The 15,282-nt window shown below is 39.5% G+C and overlaps 1 protein-coding gene across 3 annotated transcripts in view; it reads left to right on the top strand.

Moving 5' to 3' along the window:
- The window catches only part of SCN8A (sodium voltage-gated channel alpha subunit 8), a 196,865-nt gene that overhangs the window by 128,150 nt on the left and 53,433 nt on the right, over positions 1–15,282 (top strand). For 2 of the 3 annotated variants that reach the window (XM_043883928.1, XM_043883933.1), the window contains exon 12: positions 4,929–5,291. In XM_043883928.1, the coding sequence (XP_043739863.1) occupies positions 4,929–5,291 (363 nt within the window). Of the gene's footprint in view, positions 1–4,928; positions 5,325–15,282 lie in introns of all 3 variants that reach the window. The other variant, XM_043883919.1, reaches the window with a different exon arrangement.

Below are 15,282 nucleotides of genomic sequence, written 5' to 3'. Positions count from 1 at the left end.
CTATCTGAGGAAACCACAGCAAAGGCTCTGGGCCCGGCTTACCATACCTGATTAAAACAAAATCATAGGTACATTCCCAGACACTTATAAGTCTTCTGGCCAGTCACATTGTTTAGAGAAGTGCTTCTCAAATTATGTGTAGGGAAGGATCAGTTTCTATTTTTCCCAGTTCTTCATGAACTGATAGATACTCTTATAAAATATAATAACAGTAAATTTCTAGAGAAAAATATCCCATTCTTGGATGTTGTGAAAATGCCTAATTGCTATTAAAATTTCTAAATGCTTCTCTCAGCTTTTTACTGTCTCATTGCAAACCAGCAATGGATCATATACTAGTAGTGATCTGTAAATCACACTTTGAGAGCTGATTGAGGAGAATGAATCAGTGAGGGTGCCCAAACATATATGTGAGATGAGGAATAGCAAGCAGTAAGCTAGAGGAGGCACTGATCCCCTCTGCCAACACAAGAGCATGAAGAAGGAAGTAAAGAGTTGGCCATGTGTGTGCCTTATTAAAAATACATATGTTATTTATCTATTTTTGGTCGTTTTGGGTCTTTGACACTATGTGTGGGCTTGCTCTAGTTGCAATGAGCAGGGACTACTCTTCCTTGCAGGGGGCAGGCTTCTCATTGTGGTGGCTTCTCGTTGCAGAGCACAGGCTCTGGGGTGCACAGGCTCAGTAGTTAGTTGTGGCACTCAGGCTGAGTTGCCCACAGAGAACTTTCCCAGTGGAATCATTTTAAAAGAAGGTTAAGGCCTAAGCTCTAAGGCAAACATCTTATATAGTTAAAAGTTACTTTGAAATTTCTTTAGAGTCATGATTGGGCAAACTAATTATCTCAGGGTAGCAAGGAAGGTTGTCTGAGGTTAGTTGTTTGTTAGGTTTTGTTCTCTTAGAGCCCTGGTCCTCAAACTGGGATTACATGCTTTCAGGGCACTTGAAGATTTTTCAAGCACAGTTTTAAGGAACTTGATTTTCAGATCTTTAAGTTACATATTCTTATACCTAGGGTGAACCCTGTGGTCTAAAGTCACACCATTTCTCCTTTTCCATTTTTCTTTTCACAGTCAGCCTTCTCCCACTTTACAAAAGGAAGGCATACCTCTCTATCATCCCAAATCCTGAAGATCTTTGGGGTGCCAGACAAAGGAACAGTTCAAAATATTAGTGTCTACAGAGTTTTCTTTAATCTGTTGTTGTTCAATCCCTCAGTCATGTCTGACTCTTTGTGACACAGTGGACTCCAGCATGCCAGACTTCCCTGTCCTTCACTATTTCCCAGAGTTTGCTCAGATTCACGTCCATTGAGTCGATGATACTGTCTAACAATCTCATCCTCTGCCACCCCTTCTCCTGTTGCCTTCAACCTTTCCCAGCATCAGACTCTTCCAGTGAACCAGCTCTTCGCATCAGGTGACCAAAATATTGAAGCTTCAGCTTTAGCATCAGTCCTTCCAATGAATATTCTGGGTTGATTTCTGTTAGGATTGATTGGTTTGATCTTGCAGTCCAAGGGACTTTCAAGAGTCTTCTCCAGCACCACAATTCGAAAGCATCAATTCTTCGGTACTCAGCCTTCTTTATGGTCCAACTCTCACATCCCTACATGACTACTGGGAAAAAAACCATAGCTCTGGCTATATGAACCTTTATCAGCAAAGTTATGTCTCTGGTTTTTAATATGCTGTATGATTTGTCATAGTTTTCCTTCCAAGGAGCAAGCGTCTTTTAATTTCATGGCTACAATCACTGTCAGCAATGGTTTTAGAGCCCAAGAAAATATAATCTGTCACTGTTTCCACTTTTTCCCCGTCTCTTTGCCGTAAAGTGATGGAGCTGGATACTATGATCTTAGTTTTTTTAATGTTGAGTTTTAAGCTAGCTTTTTCACCCTTCTCTTTCATGCTCATCAAGAGACTCTTTAGTTCCTCTTTGTTTCTGCCATTAGAGTGGTATCATCTGCATATCTGTGGTTGTTGATATTTTCCTGGCAGTCTTGATTCTAGCTTGTGATTTATCCAGCCCAGCATTTCATATGATATAGCCTGCATAGAAGTTAAATAAGCAGAGTGCCAATACACATCCATGTCAGTATACAGCCTTGACAATATACTCCTTTCCCAATTTTGAAGTAGTCTGTTGTTCCATGTCTGGTTCTAACTGTTGCTTCTTGACCTGCATACAGGTTTCTCAGGAGACTGTAAGGAGGTCTGATTCCCATCTCTTTAAGAATTTTCCACAGTTTGTTGTGATCCACACAGTCCAAGGCTTTAGCATAGTCTCTTAGTAAAGCAGAAGTAGGTGTTTTTCTGGAATTCTCTTGCTTTCTCTATGATCCAACGAATGTTGGCAATTTGATCTCTGGTTCCTCTGCCTTTTCTAAACCCAGCTTGTACATCTGGAAGTTCTTGGCTCACATACTGTTGAAGTCTAGCTTGAAGGATTTTGTGCATAACCTTGCTAGCATGTGAAATAAGCGTATACTTGTACGGTAGTTTGAACATTCTTTGGCATTTCTTTAATCTGGGAAACTTAAATCCATTGTAAGGCTTTCTGAATTTACCTCCCTTACATACTTCTAATAAGAATGAAATATAGAATTATAATCAGGGGCATTCAGATGTTTTAAGTTCAGGAGCAGGATGGATGTCACTGGGATACATAGTCATACATTCATTTAAAATGAAAAATGAGGTCATACTTTTTCCAATAAAAATAAGTGTGATTTGGCCAATTGCCTTGATAATGGGAACTGGCTTTGCTAATTAGATCATATGGTGGGCATTTTTTAAATTAAATGGGCTAAATCTATGGCTTTAAAGTTTTAATGAAAACATCTCTAAAGCATGCGGTAAGATCATTTTATTAAAAAATTAATGTTGGCATTGATGTATAGAAATTGACAATGCTTTGATTATTCCAACCTTTTCTGTTAGGTCAAGTAAAGTTCCTTTTAAAGAGTAACCCCTGTAAGAGGCACTGATATAATTATTAGTAAATAATAAATAAAGCCTTTTTGATACCTTTAGAAATCAGGAAATGGAATATTCTAACAACTGGGTAACAAGTTCTTTGGCAGGTTGGGTGATTTTCAATTCTTTGCTTTCAACAATATTGAAAGAGGACTTGATTTAATTGTCAGCTGATAGATCATTAAGATAAATTTTGCTGATAGCTTACTATGTAATTTTGGCATATAACTTGGAAGGAGTTCAAAGAATTGAGTGACATTACTATAACAGTGTTCTTCTGTTCCAAGACACCATTTACATGAATAAGATTTCTCAGCACTTAAAATCTAATCTTAGAAAGGGGAGGGGGGCTTCTGTTGAGCCATGTATGATTCTAATAATAAGTTATACTATCCACAGATATTTAAACATCAAAACACCAATTGGGGGAAAGAAAAGCTCATTCATCTCATTGAGATACATTTTAATAAAAAAATTTTAAGCTTAATAATTACTTATAAAACATAGAATATTTGTGATCCATTGTATTAATGAGAATTGTAATAAAAGCACAATCCAGGGGAATTTTTTAAATTTCTTGGAGGCTCATGGTCATGGGAAATTGGTTTTAAGTACAGTTTACACTTTATTGTTGCAGAAAAGTATTGAAAGGGGGTCAATACAATGCATTGAAGCATAAAGATATACATTAGCACAAAATTCTCTAGGTAATGTGGAACGGAAGTATAAGCTGAAAGAGAAAAATGAAAATTTTCTAAGTGATAAATATGAGTTTGACTTGAAAATGTCAATTCTGGGAACTTACAAATAGTTAAACTTCTGATGAAAAAAAAAAGTTGAAAAAAATGGAGTAGAAGGGGACAGATACCATTTTAAGCAGAACTGAAAAACCACTGTTGGCATAGTTCTTAACCTGCATTGAAAGAGTAGTAAGTGGCTTCAGTTCAGTTCAGTTCAGTCGTGTCCAACTCTTTGTGACCCCATGAATTGCAGCATGCCAGGTCTCCTTGTCCATCACCAACTCCCAGAGTTTACTCAAACTCGTGTCCATCGAGTCGGTGATGCCATCCAGCCATCTCATCCTCTGTCGTCCCCTTCTCCTCCTGCCCCCAATCCCTCCCAGCATCAGGGTCTTTTCCAGTGAGTCAACTCTTCGCATGAGGTGGCCAAAGTATTGGAGTTTCAGCTTCAGCATCAGTCCTTCCAATGAACACCCAGGACTGATCTCCTTTAGGATGGACTGGTTGGATCTCCTTGCAGTCCAAGGGACTTTAAAGAGTCTTCTCCAACACCACAGTTCAAAAGCCTCAATTCTTCGGCGCTCAGCTTTCTTCACAGTCCAACTCTCACATCCATACATGACCACTGGAAAAACCATAGCCTTGACTAGATGGACCTTTGTTGGCAAAGTAATGTCTCTGCTTTTTAATATGCTATCTAGGTTGGTCATAACTTTCCTTCCAAGGAGTAAGCGTCTTTTAATTTCACGGCTGCAATCACCAAACCGGGCACTTCTAAATCTCTCCTTTTGCCAAGTGTGGCATAGAAGCTAACCTGGTAGATTAAAAGCACACTCCACGTGAGCTCATAGTAATGAAAAATCGACACCCAGTGTCTATTTCCCAGTGGATTTGGTACACAGAGCATGATAGAAAAACCTGGTTTCAGTGTGTAGGTGAACAGCACATAGAACTTGTGAATGGTTAACAGGTCAAAGACAGGTGTGCCTCAAGATTACGGGGCAAGGAGAAGTGAGTGGTGATGGGTGCTGAACGGCAGTAGAAATTCAGCATCCTAGAGTGCTTTCTGGAAGCACCTGTGCTGTGATTAGCAGGAATGCAAGGATGGGGCCAGACTGGGGAAGCTAACAGCCTTTGTTCGTCTTACGTGGGGTCCCTTCCCGTCTCACCCTGCCTCTCTCGTCTCTCTCTCTCCTCTTGCCCCTACAGTCACTGCTCAGCATTCCCGGCTCCCCATTCCTCTCCCGCCACAACAGCAGGAGCAGCATCTTCAGCTTCCGGGGTCCCGGGCGGTTCCGGGATCCGGGCTCAGAGAATGAGTTTGCGGACGACGAGCACAGCACGGTGGAGGAGAGCGAGGGCCGCCGGGACTCGCTCTTCATCCCCATCCGGGCGCGCGAGCGCCGCAGCAGCTACAGCGGCTACAGCGGCTACAGCCAGGGCAGCCGCTCGTCGCGCATCTTCCCCAGCCTGCGGCGCAGCGTCAAGCGCAACAGCACGGTGGACTGCAACGGCGTCGTGTCCCTCATCGGCGGCCCCGGCTCCCACATCAGCGGGCGTCTCCTGCCAGAGGTGAAAATAGATAAGGCAGCTACTGATGACAGTGTAAGGAAGTAAACCGGTAGACCGCGGCTAGGCATGGCAGTCTCTCCCGCTCCCTTCCTCTCTTCTCTCCTTTGCTCCGCCCATCCCACTCGGTCCCCTGTGCCCTCCAGCTCCCGTCTGGACTCACGTCTCTACCGCCTACCGCTTCTGTCTTCTCCCTCCTGATTTGTTTCTGTTTCTTTCTTCAGCCCTCCTCCTTCACTCATCTTCTTTTCCCTTGTACTTTACTCCTTGCTCGGTTCCCCATCCCCACCCCCACCTTCCTTTCTTGTTTCTGACTCTTGCCCTTCCCCCATCAACCCTTTATTTTATGGATGTTTCTTCCTCTCCATCTTTGCACGTCTCTGTCTGCCTCTCTCCCCGACCCCACCCCCACCTGCTTTGACTGAATGCCTCTGGCCAGCGGATCCTGCCCAGATGGAATGAGAAGGGCCTCTGCCATCACCAATGACCAAGTCTATGCGGGTTTGAAACTACCATTGCTTCTCTCCCCCTACGTCCTGCCTCCTTGTAGGGAAACAGCTTGGAATTTAAAGCTCTTTTCTTTCTATTAAAAAAAAGTTCAAATATATCTTTGAACAATTTTCTTAGTCTCCTCTACAAGAATGAGATGTGATTTTTCCAAAGAGGCATGTGCATATGTGATGCTGAGGATAGGAAGCGGGCACTGGGAGAGCCAGGCAAAGAGAGGTGAAGGAAACTGCTGGGGAGCTGGACGTTTAATAAGGGGATTGAGATAAATCAAAGGAGGGGAAGGTAGGTGGTTGGGGCAAGAACACATGGTACATGGGGGAGGAAGGAACAAGGAAGTGAAAGATGAATTTTAAATGTAATCAAATGTCAGGCTCTGGAGAAGTGGCATATAATAGCGTCACTTCACAAAATCACTTGGCTAGGGGTTAGGATAATGGCGCCTCTCTTTGGGAATAGCCATCTCTTAACATTTCTTTAGATTCTAAGCTGTTTATACCTTTTTTCTAGCTTTAAATTCTTATAACCTTAATGATCCTGATCCTTTCTACCTCTAATTCCTTAACTTTCCTCAGTCCCTCCTTAGCTGGTCTGAGCTTCTTAAGATAGCATGTCGGTCTGTTTTGTTGTAACACTTCAGTTTCCTCTAACACAGCATGAAGATAGCCGACCCTTTAATTAGCATGATGCATGTGTGGAGGAAAACTGGACAATCCAGGATGTAATTATTCAGAATGACCTGTTATTTAGCACTTTAGGACAGTTGTTGGACTATTCTCGGACAGTTGTTGACTGTCCTAAATTCAAAAGACAGTTAGGATGTTTGATGTTGTCCTTTCTCTTCCTACTCTTTTATTTAAAAGGAAAATATTTTCCCCCTTACATTTAGGAGGTTCTTTACAAGCTACAGTTTACTTTTACATGCCTTATTTGTTCTAAGTGAAAATTCCGTAAGGCTGACAAAGTGGAGCTGATATTCCTGTTTTTGAGATGGGGAAACAGGCTCAGTGAATTTGTACTCTTTGGGGTTACACAACTCATCATTGAAAAACCTTTCAGAAACCTGAGTCTTCAATTTCTCAGTTAATTTTAATGTCTTCTCTACCTAGTCACATGACCATTGCTCTTCTTGAGAACTGTTTGCTTCAGATCAGGTGTAATAGGAACAATAATAATAACAAGTAGTGGTTCCAAAGTCCCCCGCTAAACCAGATAGTTGGCCAAAATATATGTTACGAATGACTATCTTTACTTTAAATATAACTTTTGATTTTCACTAATTCTATGTCTAGATATAAATTTTGGGCTCCACAATTAGATAGAAAATGATATTCTCTGAAAAAATAAGAGATGAAATCAATGGAAAATGACAGGTAGATCAGCATGGACAGTACAGTTGGGACAGTTCAAATGTTGAGAACCAAAGTAAAATTTTATATCCTACCAGTTTTAAAAAATATTTAAGTCAAATAACATATCTTGCTTTTTCTTTGAAGAGAAAGTATTAGAAAAGGTGTCCAGGAAGAAGGAGCTTGAAGTTCAGCTTAAAGGCAGATAAGCAGGTTTGCAGGTTTTGTTTGTTTGTTTTTTTTTTTAGCAGCTTCTGTTATATTGTGTGGGAGAAAAATGTGAGAGGCAGTTGAGCAGATGGCTGTGGAATGTACGGCTGTCTGCACTGCCTTACCCTGTGGCCGATGGAACGCTACCTTTGGGATTTTGGGGGGTCCTGCATGCTCAGCACCCTGTAAGCACTTAGAAGATTTCTTTGCAGTGGTCCTGAGTGATGATGCTGACAGACTTGAGCATTCCCAAGGTCAGGAGATCAGATCCCAAAGTGGCAGGAAGATGAGGAAGGCAGGACTGTGTTATTCTCAAGGGCTTCATAACTAGGAAAAACTGTTTTGTTGGAAGCCATAAGGAAGCTCCTCCTAGTAGTTAATGGTGTGGAAAAATACCTAAGTTACACGAATAAGCCAAAAAGACAGACCAAAACAAAAATAGAATGCATATCATTTGTGTGATATATCATCTATGTAAAGACAAACTGCATAGGGAAAAGGATGACTGACTACAAGTTAACAGTATTGGGAGGGAAATTACTAGTGATTTTTTTTTTCCTTTCTTACACTTTGTTGTTCTTTCTAGTTTGCTACAGTGGACCTAATCCTTATAGCTACCATATATTGAGTTCTGACTACACTATGCTCAGCAGTTTATACATATGTTCTCATTTAACCTCCTCATTCAGTAGGTGGTTTTATCCAGTTAACAGAGATTTGGTAACTTGTAGAAATGGTACCAAGGTCTTTCTGATGCCAAGAGAACTTCCTGACTGCTTATTTTGGAAGTAGGAAAACAGTCATTTATCCTAGAAGGAATTAATATATTCGTGATGTTACATGCAGCCCGGGCCAAATGAGCAATTATTATACCCCTTTGGGCTAGAAGATGGTGATTCTCACTGTCAAAACATTTTGGATACGTCTGCAGCTATGGATTAACTTGTCTTCGCCTGAACCATCAGAGTGCTTCCAGTTACGTACTCATGCTTTATGGACTGGTATAGGAACCGTTGATGGTCCACGGTTGGTCTCACACAGCATGAATGCTTGAGCTATCCCACGTATGTAGTTTTTATTTAGGCTTAAATGAAGAAATACAATATTCTTAATGAAAAAAAGACATCCAGACATCACCTCATTAGAATCTCATCAAAAATATTTCACATCTTCATTCATTATTCAGTTGTGGTTGAGTGGTGATGATTTCTTGATAGTTTGAGAATTTTTGCTTTTGCTTTTTGCTGAAACACAGGATAAAGGGACTTTTCCCATGTCTTCAGCTCTGAGCTGGAAAATCATTGCTTTTCACTTGTAAGGGAAGTGGGTGCTCCTGACTGTCCAAAACACACATGACTCAGAAGCCATGTTGTCAATGTAGAGGTATTATCTCATTTCATGCTCACAGCACCTGCCCTCTGAGTTAGATCCTACTACTGTGTGCGTTTTACAAGGAGGAGACCAAGGCTTAGAGAAATAAAGTCACTTGTCCAAGGTTGCACAGTAAGCAGTATAGTTAGGATTTGAATCCAGACAATCTAACTGCACGGCGTTAACCCCTAACCATTATGCTATGCTAACTATGAAGCCTGAGTTCTTCATGATCCTGAAAAATTAGCATCTCTAAGCCCATATCCTTATCTGTAAAAAAAAAGTGAGATAAAAGGACCTTTGTTAGACAGCTATTTGAAGATTAAATGTAATAACACTTATAAAATGTGAAGCATATTACTTGGCCCATTCTTGGTATTCAGAAATCCAATTTCTATTCCTTTCCATGTGCATTTTTGGTCTTTTTAAACCGGAAAAGTAGACAGTGGGATTTCTGCTGAATTGCTTGACTTGGAGAGAGTCAGATTTCTTCTAAGATTCTAAAGATCCTTTGAGAAGGAGAAATTTTTGTACAGTTGTTTTGAAGCAGAATACATACCACAAAAATTTTAGCAAGGCTTGAACTGGCGGTAAATGACTAGGTTCTAAGGCCCCTTCTAAAATGCTCTAAATTTTAGTCCCAGGAAAGGTGACTGGCTGATAAATTTCCAGTTATATATTTCCATGTGAAATCAGTTTAGAATCAATAGCAAATTGAGATTCCTTGGGTAGATCTGTGGAAATGTGGTCAAAGCCTGACATCAGCAGATATGGTAGAATATCTCTTTGAGAAGGGCAGCTACAATTTAGGAGGTTGGAAGTCAGTGGCTAAATGCATATTAAACTTTGCATTTGAGTTCAGAGAAATGGAACAAATTTGTACTGGGTTTAAAGTAATTAAGGTTCTCAGTTGCTTCCGCTATTACTCCTTAGGGGCTGAATTTTTAAAAGGCAGAGGCTCCTGACTTTTAAAAGTTGTTAGTTTTCTTCCTCTCTCCCCAACACAATGAATCAAAAATACACACCTTCATCTGCCCCCCCGCCCCAAAATGACCTAAAAAAAAATCAGGCAGGGGAGAAAATGAGTACGTTATCTTTCCTTTGGTCCCTGGGTCTCAGCATGCTTGGAGGAAGATGCCTTTGCCACACCTCCCAGGTGATGAGAATTGGGCAGTTGAGCCAATAGCAGAGACATATCTCACTGAATCCTAAGCAGGTTCTAGATGGAAGGTGAGGATGAAGCTGCTGTACCTGGGAAAATGTCTGCTCCAGGTTTTCTTCCCTTCAATTGGCCGTGGTCTGACATAAGAAACGACGACCATTACTGTTAGGAAAGTAAAATGGTGCAAATACTTAAAGACAGTTTGGCAGCTCCTCCGAAAGGTAAACATAGAGTTACCATGTGACCCAGAAATTCTACTCCTAGGTATATACCCAGGAGAATGTCAAACATGTGTTCACACAAAAATGTATACTTAAGTATTATTAAAATCTTTATTCATAATAGCCAAAAGTAGAAACAATTCAAGTACCTAATAGCTGATGAATGGAGAAACAAAATATGATACAATGGAATCCCTATAATGGAATCTCATTCAGCCAACATGAATTGATACATTCTACAGTATGAATAAACCTTGAAAAATTATGCTAGGTGAGAGGAGCTAGGCACATACCATATTATTCCATTTATGTGAAATGTCTGGAAAAGGCAGATCCATACAGACAAAAAGCAGATTGTTGGTTCCTAGAGGCTGGGTCAGAGAAGACAATGGCAACCCACTCCAGTACTCTTGCCTGGAAAATCCCATGGATGGAGGAGCCTGGTAGGCTGCAGTCCATGAGTCAGACACGACTGACCGACTTTGCTTTCACTTTTCACTTTCATGCATTGGAGAAGGAAATGGCAACCCACTCCAGTGTTCCTGCCTGGAGAATGCCAGGGACAGGGGAGCTTGGTGGGCTGCTATCTATGGGGTCGCACAGAGTCAGACATGACTGAAATGACTTAGCAGCAGCAGCAGAGGCTGGGTAGAGGCAGGGTTGGGATTGACTGCTGACAGGTGGTGTTCTTTGGTATGATGAAAATGTCCTGGTATTAAATAGTAGTAACAGCCTTGTGAATCCACCCGTGTGTGCTAAGTCTCCTCAGTCGTGTTCAACTCTTTGCAACCCTATGAACTGTGGCCCACCAGGCTCCCCTATCCATGAGATTCTCCAGGCAATAATACTGGAGTGAGTTGCCATGCCCTCCTCCAGGGAATCTTCCCAATCCAGGGATCAAACCCATATCTCTTATGTCTCCTGCATTGGCAGCACCCTAGTACCACCTGGGAAGCCCATCTGCATTGTAAATATACTAAAAGCTACTGAGTCATATACTTTATAATGGTTCAAATGGTGAGTTTTATGTTATATACATTTTATCTCAATTTTTTCTAATTGGAAAAAACAAACAAACAAAAAAACCCAGAAACACTGGCCAAGTATCTGGACTTTCAGTCCCAGCTTTCACAACCTCACCTAGGGAGGAGGGACTGCTGGAGCTACCCACCCATCTTGGTATATCCTATGTAGCCTGATGTCAGTGGATTAAATTTTCTTAGTAGTAGAGATGCATTTTTCTCTGGATGCCATCTTAGCTCCCAACTGGTGCTTAGCACTCTTAAGTAGTGCTCCTCATAGGCTTTTTCAGATTATGTCATTTTAGGCAGTTAACAGTGATGAATATGTTTGCTCTGTCTCTCCATTGATCAGTCTGATCTGCTGAGTACTAAGAAATGCATACACAAATGGACAATGAACAGACTATATATAAAAATAGAATTTTCACCTGCAACCTGCCCAAGGTCTGTTTACCTACAATAATTAATCTATTTGTCTACAATAAACAGGGGCCTCCCAGGTGGCACAGTGGTAAAGAATCTGCCTGCTGATGCAGGAGACACTGGTAGGATCCCTGGGTCGGGAAGATCCCCTGGAGGAGGAAATGGCAACCCACTCGAGTATTCTTGCCTGGAGAGTTAGTTCCATGGAGAAAGGAGTTGGAGGGCCACAGTCCACGAAGTGTCAAAGAGGCATACACGACACACTCTACAATAAATAACCAAGAAACCAGCCTGCTATAAATCAAACTTTCAGAAAGCCAGATTGCTGTCTCTAGTGACAGTCCAGGGAGCTAAACAGTAACTTCTGCAACAATCAGCCCAAAGCAGCCAGGGCTTGATTACTAGATTAATAACTGACAGCTTCCCTAATTTTTGTCCCTGTTTCTAATTTAGGACTGCCCAGAGAAAGCCAAATAAGCACCCCTAGCCAATCATGTAGGCTGCCCTGCTGCTACTTAGCTTGCCTGCAGCTTCCCACCAGCAGCCTTGAATCAGGCTCACCTGAAGCCTTTTGGTTTTTTCCTACTCCTGTTCAAGACTTTGCTACTCCTCTGCCTGCCTTTGAATTTCTGCCAAAACGTGCATGATATGACTTGACTCCCTCACTACATCAAACTCAGAATAAATAGCCTTTGATTTTCTTACTTAGTTGATTTTTATTTCCGCAATACAGATAACATCTTATACAAATTTATGCACTCTGCATTCCATCTTCCTTCTCAAAGGAATTCCAGTATTTCGGTAGTGCACTGGGTAATTGGCAGCCAAGAATTACCAAAGATGTAGGTAAAAGGGAGGTGGAGGAGGCACTCTCTAATCAGTTGAGAATTGTTCCAGAAACTCCTCTTTATCATAAGACCATCCCAAAAAGTACCCTCATGCCTCTTTCTAGTCAAGCTCTCTTCCCCCAAACCACCATTTCTGATTTGTATCATCATAGGTTAGTTTTCTTGCATTTTTGCAGGCTCATATACAAATACAATATGTAGCTTTTATTTGGCTTGTTTCACTCAACAGAATGTTTGGATGTACGTTTATGTTGTTTTGTGTATCAGTGGTTCATTCTTTGTTATTGATGAGTGGTATTTTATTGTATAAATACACCCCAATTTGTTTATCCATTTTCCTGTTGTTGGACATTCAGATTATTTCAAGTTTGTGGTCATATGGCTTGCTGAGAGCATTTTTATACAGCTCTTTTTGTAGATAAGTGTTTTTGTTTATATTGAATAAATACCTCAGAATGAAATTCCTGGATCATATGGTAAATATACATTTAACTTTATTTATATAAAAAACTACCAAACAAGTGTTCCAAAATAGTCATACCATTTTTTGGACTCCCACCAACAATGTGTTAAGAGTTCCAGTTGCTCCATATTCCTAGCCCATAATTAGTGTTGATTTTGGAATTTTAGTGGATATGAAATGTTATTATGATTTTTAAATTTATTTATTTATATTTATTTTTGGCTGTGCTGGGTCTTCGTTGCTGCCCGCAGGCTTTCTCTAGCTGTGACGAGTGCTGGCTTCTCTCGTTGCAGTGACGGGCTCTAGGCGTGTGGGCTTGAGTAGTGTCACATGGGCTCAGTAGTTGCAGCTCGTAGGCTTAGCTGTCCTGCAGCATGTGGGATCTTCCCGGACCAGGGATCGAACCCTGCGTTAGCAGGCAGATTCTTAATCACTGGACCACCAGGGAAGTCCCTTTTTAAAAATGTATTTATTTATTTATTTATTATGATTTTAATTTACATTTCTTTGATGAAAATGATGAAGTTATCTCTTTTTTTTTTGAGGTTATCTCTTTATATGCTTATTGGCTTCACATTTATCTTTTCTTGTTAATTGTTTATTCACATCTTTTGCCCGTTTTCAACTACACTGTTTATCTTTTATGGATTTTTTTAGTTTTTTTTGTTTTTTTTTTTAAGTTTTGCCTTGTTTTTTACTAAAGTCCAGAAATTTCCATATGACGAGTACATCTTCAAGTCTTTTATTAGGTAGGTAAATTTTTAATTTTAATGAAGTGCAGTGTATCAGTTAGTTTTCTTCCACGATGTTTTTTTTGCATCCTATCCAAGAACTCTTTGCTGATCCCCAGGATCATGAAGATGTGTTTCTTCTATAAGCTTTATGGTTCTGAGTTTTACATTTAGGTCTTTGATTCAACTCAAATGAATTAATTTCAAATTACTATTGATACTATTGTAAAAGGTATAATTAAAGTTTTCATTTTCAATTATTTGTTTCCAGAATATAGAAATACAGTTGATTTTTGCATATTGACCTTATAGCTCATGACCTTGATAAATTAATGTATTGGTTCTGTTAGCCTTGGAGGGTTTTTTGTTTTAGGGTTTGGTTTTTGGGTTTGTTTGTTTGTTTGTTAAATTCCATAGTTTTTCCTACATGCACCATATTTTCTGTGAATAGCAGCAACTGCAGTCTTTATGCTCTTAATTTATTTTTCTTGCTTTATTGCTCTAGCTAAGACTTTAGATACAAAATTGAATACAATTGATAAAAGCATACATCCTTCCTTTTTTCCAGTATTAGAGGAAAAGGATTTAATGTTTCACTGAGAAGTGTAATGTTGGCTATAGATTCATAGATGTTCTTTGTCAGATTGGAACTGCTGCATTGTTATTCATGGCTTGCTAAGAAATTTTATTTTTATGCAGAAGTGTTGAATTTTGTTAAGTGTTCTTTTTTCTGCATCAGTAAGATGATCATATGGTTTTTTCCTTTATTCTGTTAATGTGATGAATAACACTGACTTTTTTCCTAGGATTAAATTAACTTTGCTTTCCTGGAATAAGCCCTGATGGTCATTATATAGTATCCTTTGTATATATTGTTGGATTCTATATATTCATATTTGTTAAGAATTTCACATTTCTGTTTATGGGAGATTTTCATCTCTAATTTTCTTTTCTTGTAATATTCTTGTCAGATTTAATATTCAGGGTTATGTTAGCTTTATAAAACAAGTTGACAAGCATTCTCTTAACCTTTGTTTTCTGAAAGAATTTGTGTAAAATTGGTATTATTTCTTCCATCTGTAACATTTGATGGAATTCAATTGTGGAGGCCTGTCTGGGTCTAGAGCTCTCTTAGTGATAAGATTTTTTATTATTATTTTGTAAATTAATATGGGCTATTTAGATTTTCTATTTTTTCTATGTCAGTTTTTATAAGTTGTGTTTGGATATGTTTGTCCATTTCATTTAAGATAAAACAGCATAAAACTGTTCATAATGTATCCTTTTTATTTTAATAATTCCTATAGGATTTGTAGTAATATCTGCTTTTTTCATTCCTAAAAATTATAATTTGCATTTTCTCTATTTTTTTCTTGATCAGTCTTGCCAGGGGAATTATCAGGTTTTTTTTTGTTTTTTGGGGGGGGAATTGTCAGTTTTATTAATCTTTTTAAAGAACCAATATTTGACCTTTTTTAAAATTGTATGTTGTTTGTCCATTTACCAATTCATTGATTTCCATTCTTACTGTTATTTCCTTTCATCTACTAACCTAGATGAAAGGTAAATAAGATGAAACCCTACTTAACCTAGGGTTTAATTTGATCTTCTTTTACTAGTTTCTTAAAGTATAAGCTTAGAGCATTGATTTTATATCTTTTTTATCTTTTAATATAACCATTTAAAG

Source organism: Cervus elaphus, chromosome 3, assembly GCF_910594005.1.
Source record: "Cervus elaphus chromosome 3, mCerEla1.1, whole genome shotgun sequence".
Taxonomy (NCBI): domain Eukaryota; kingdom Metazoa; phylum Chordata; class Mammalia; order Artiodactyla; family Cervidae; genus Cervus; species Cervus elaphus.
This window is presented reverse-complemented; position numbering and strand designations above follow the sequence as displayed.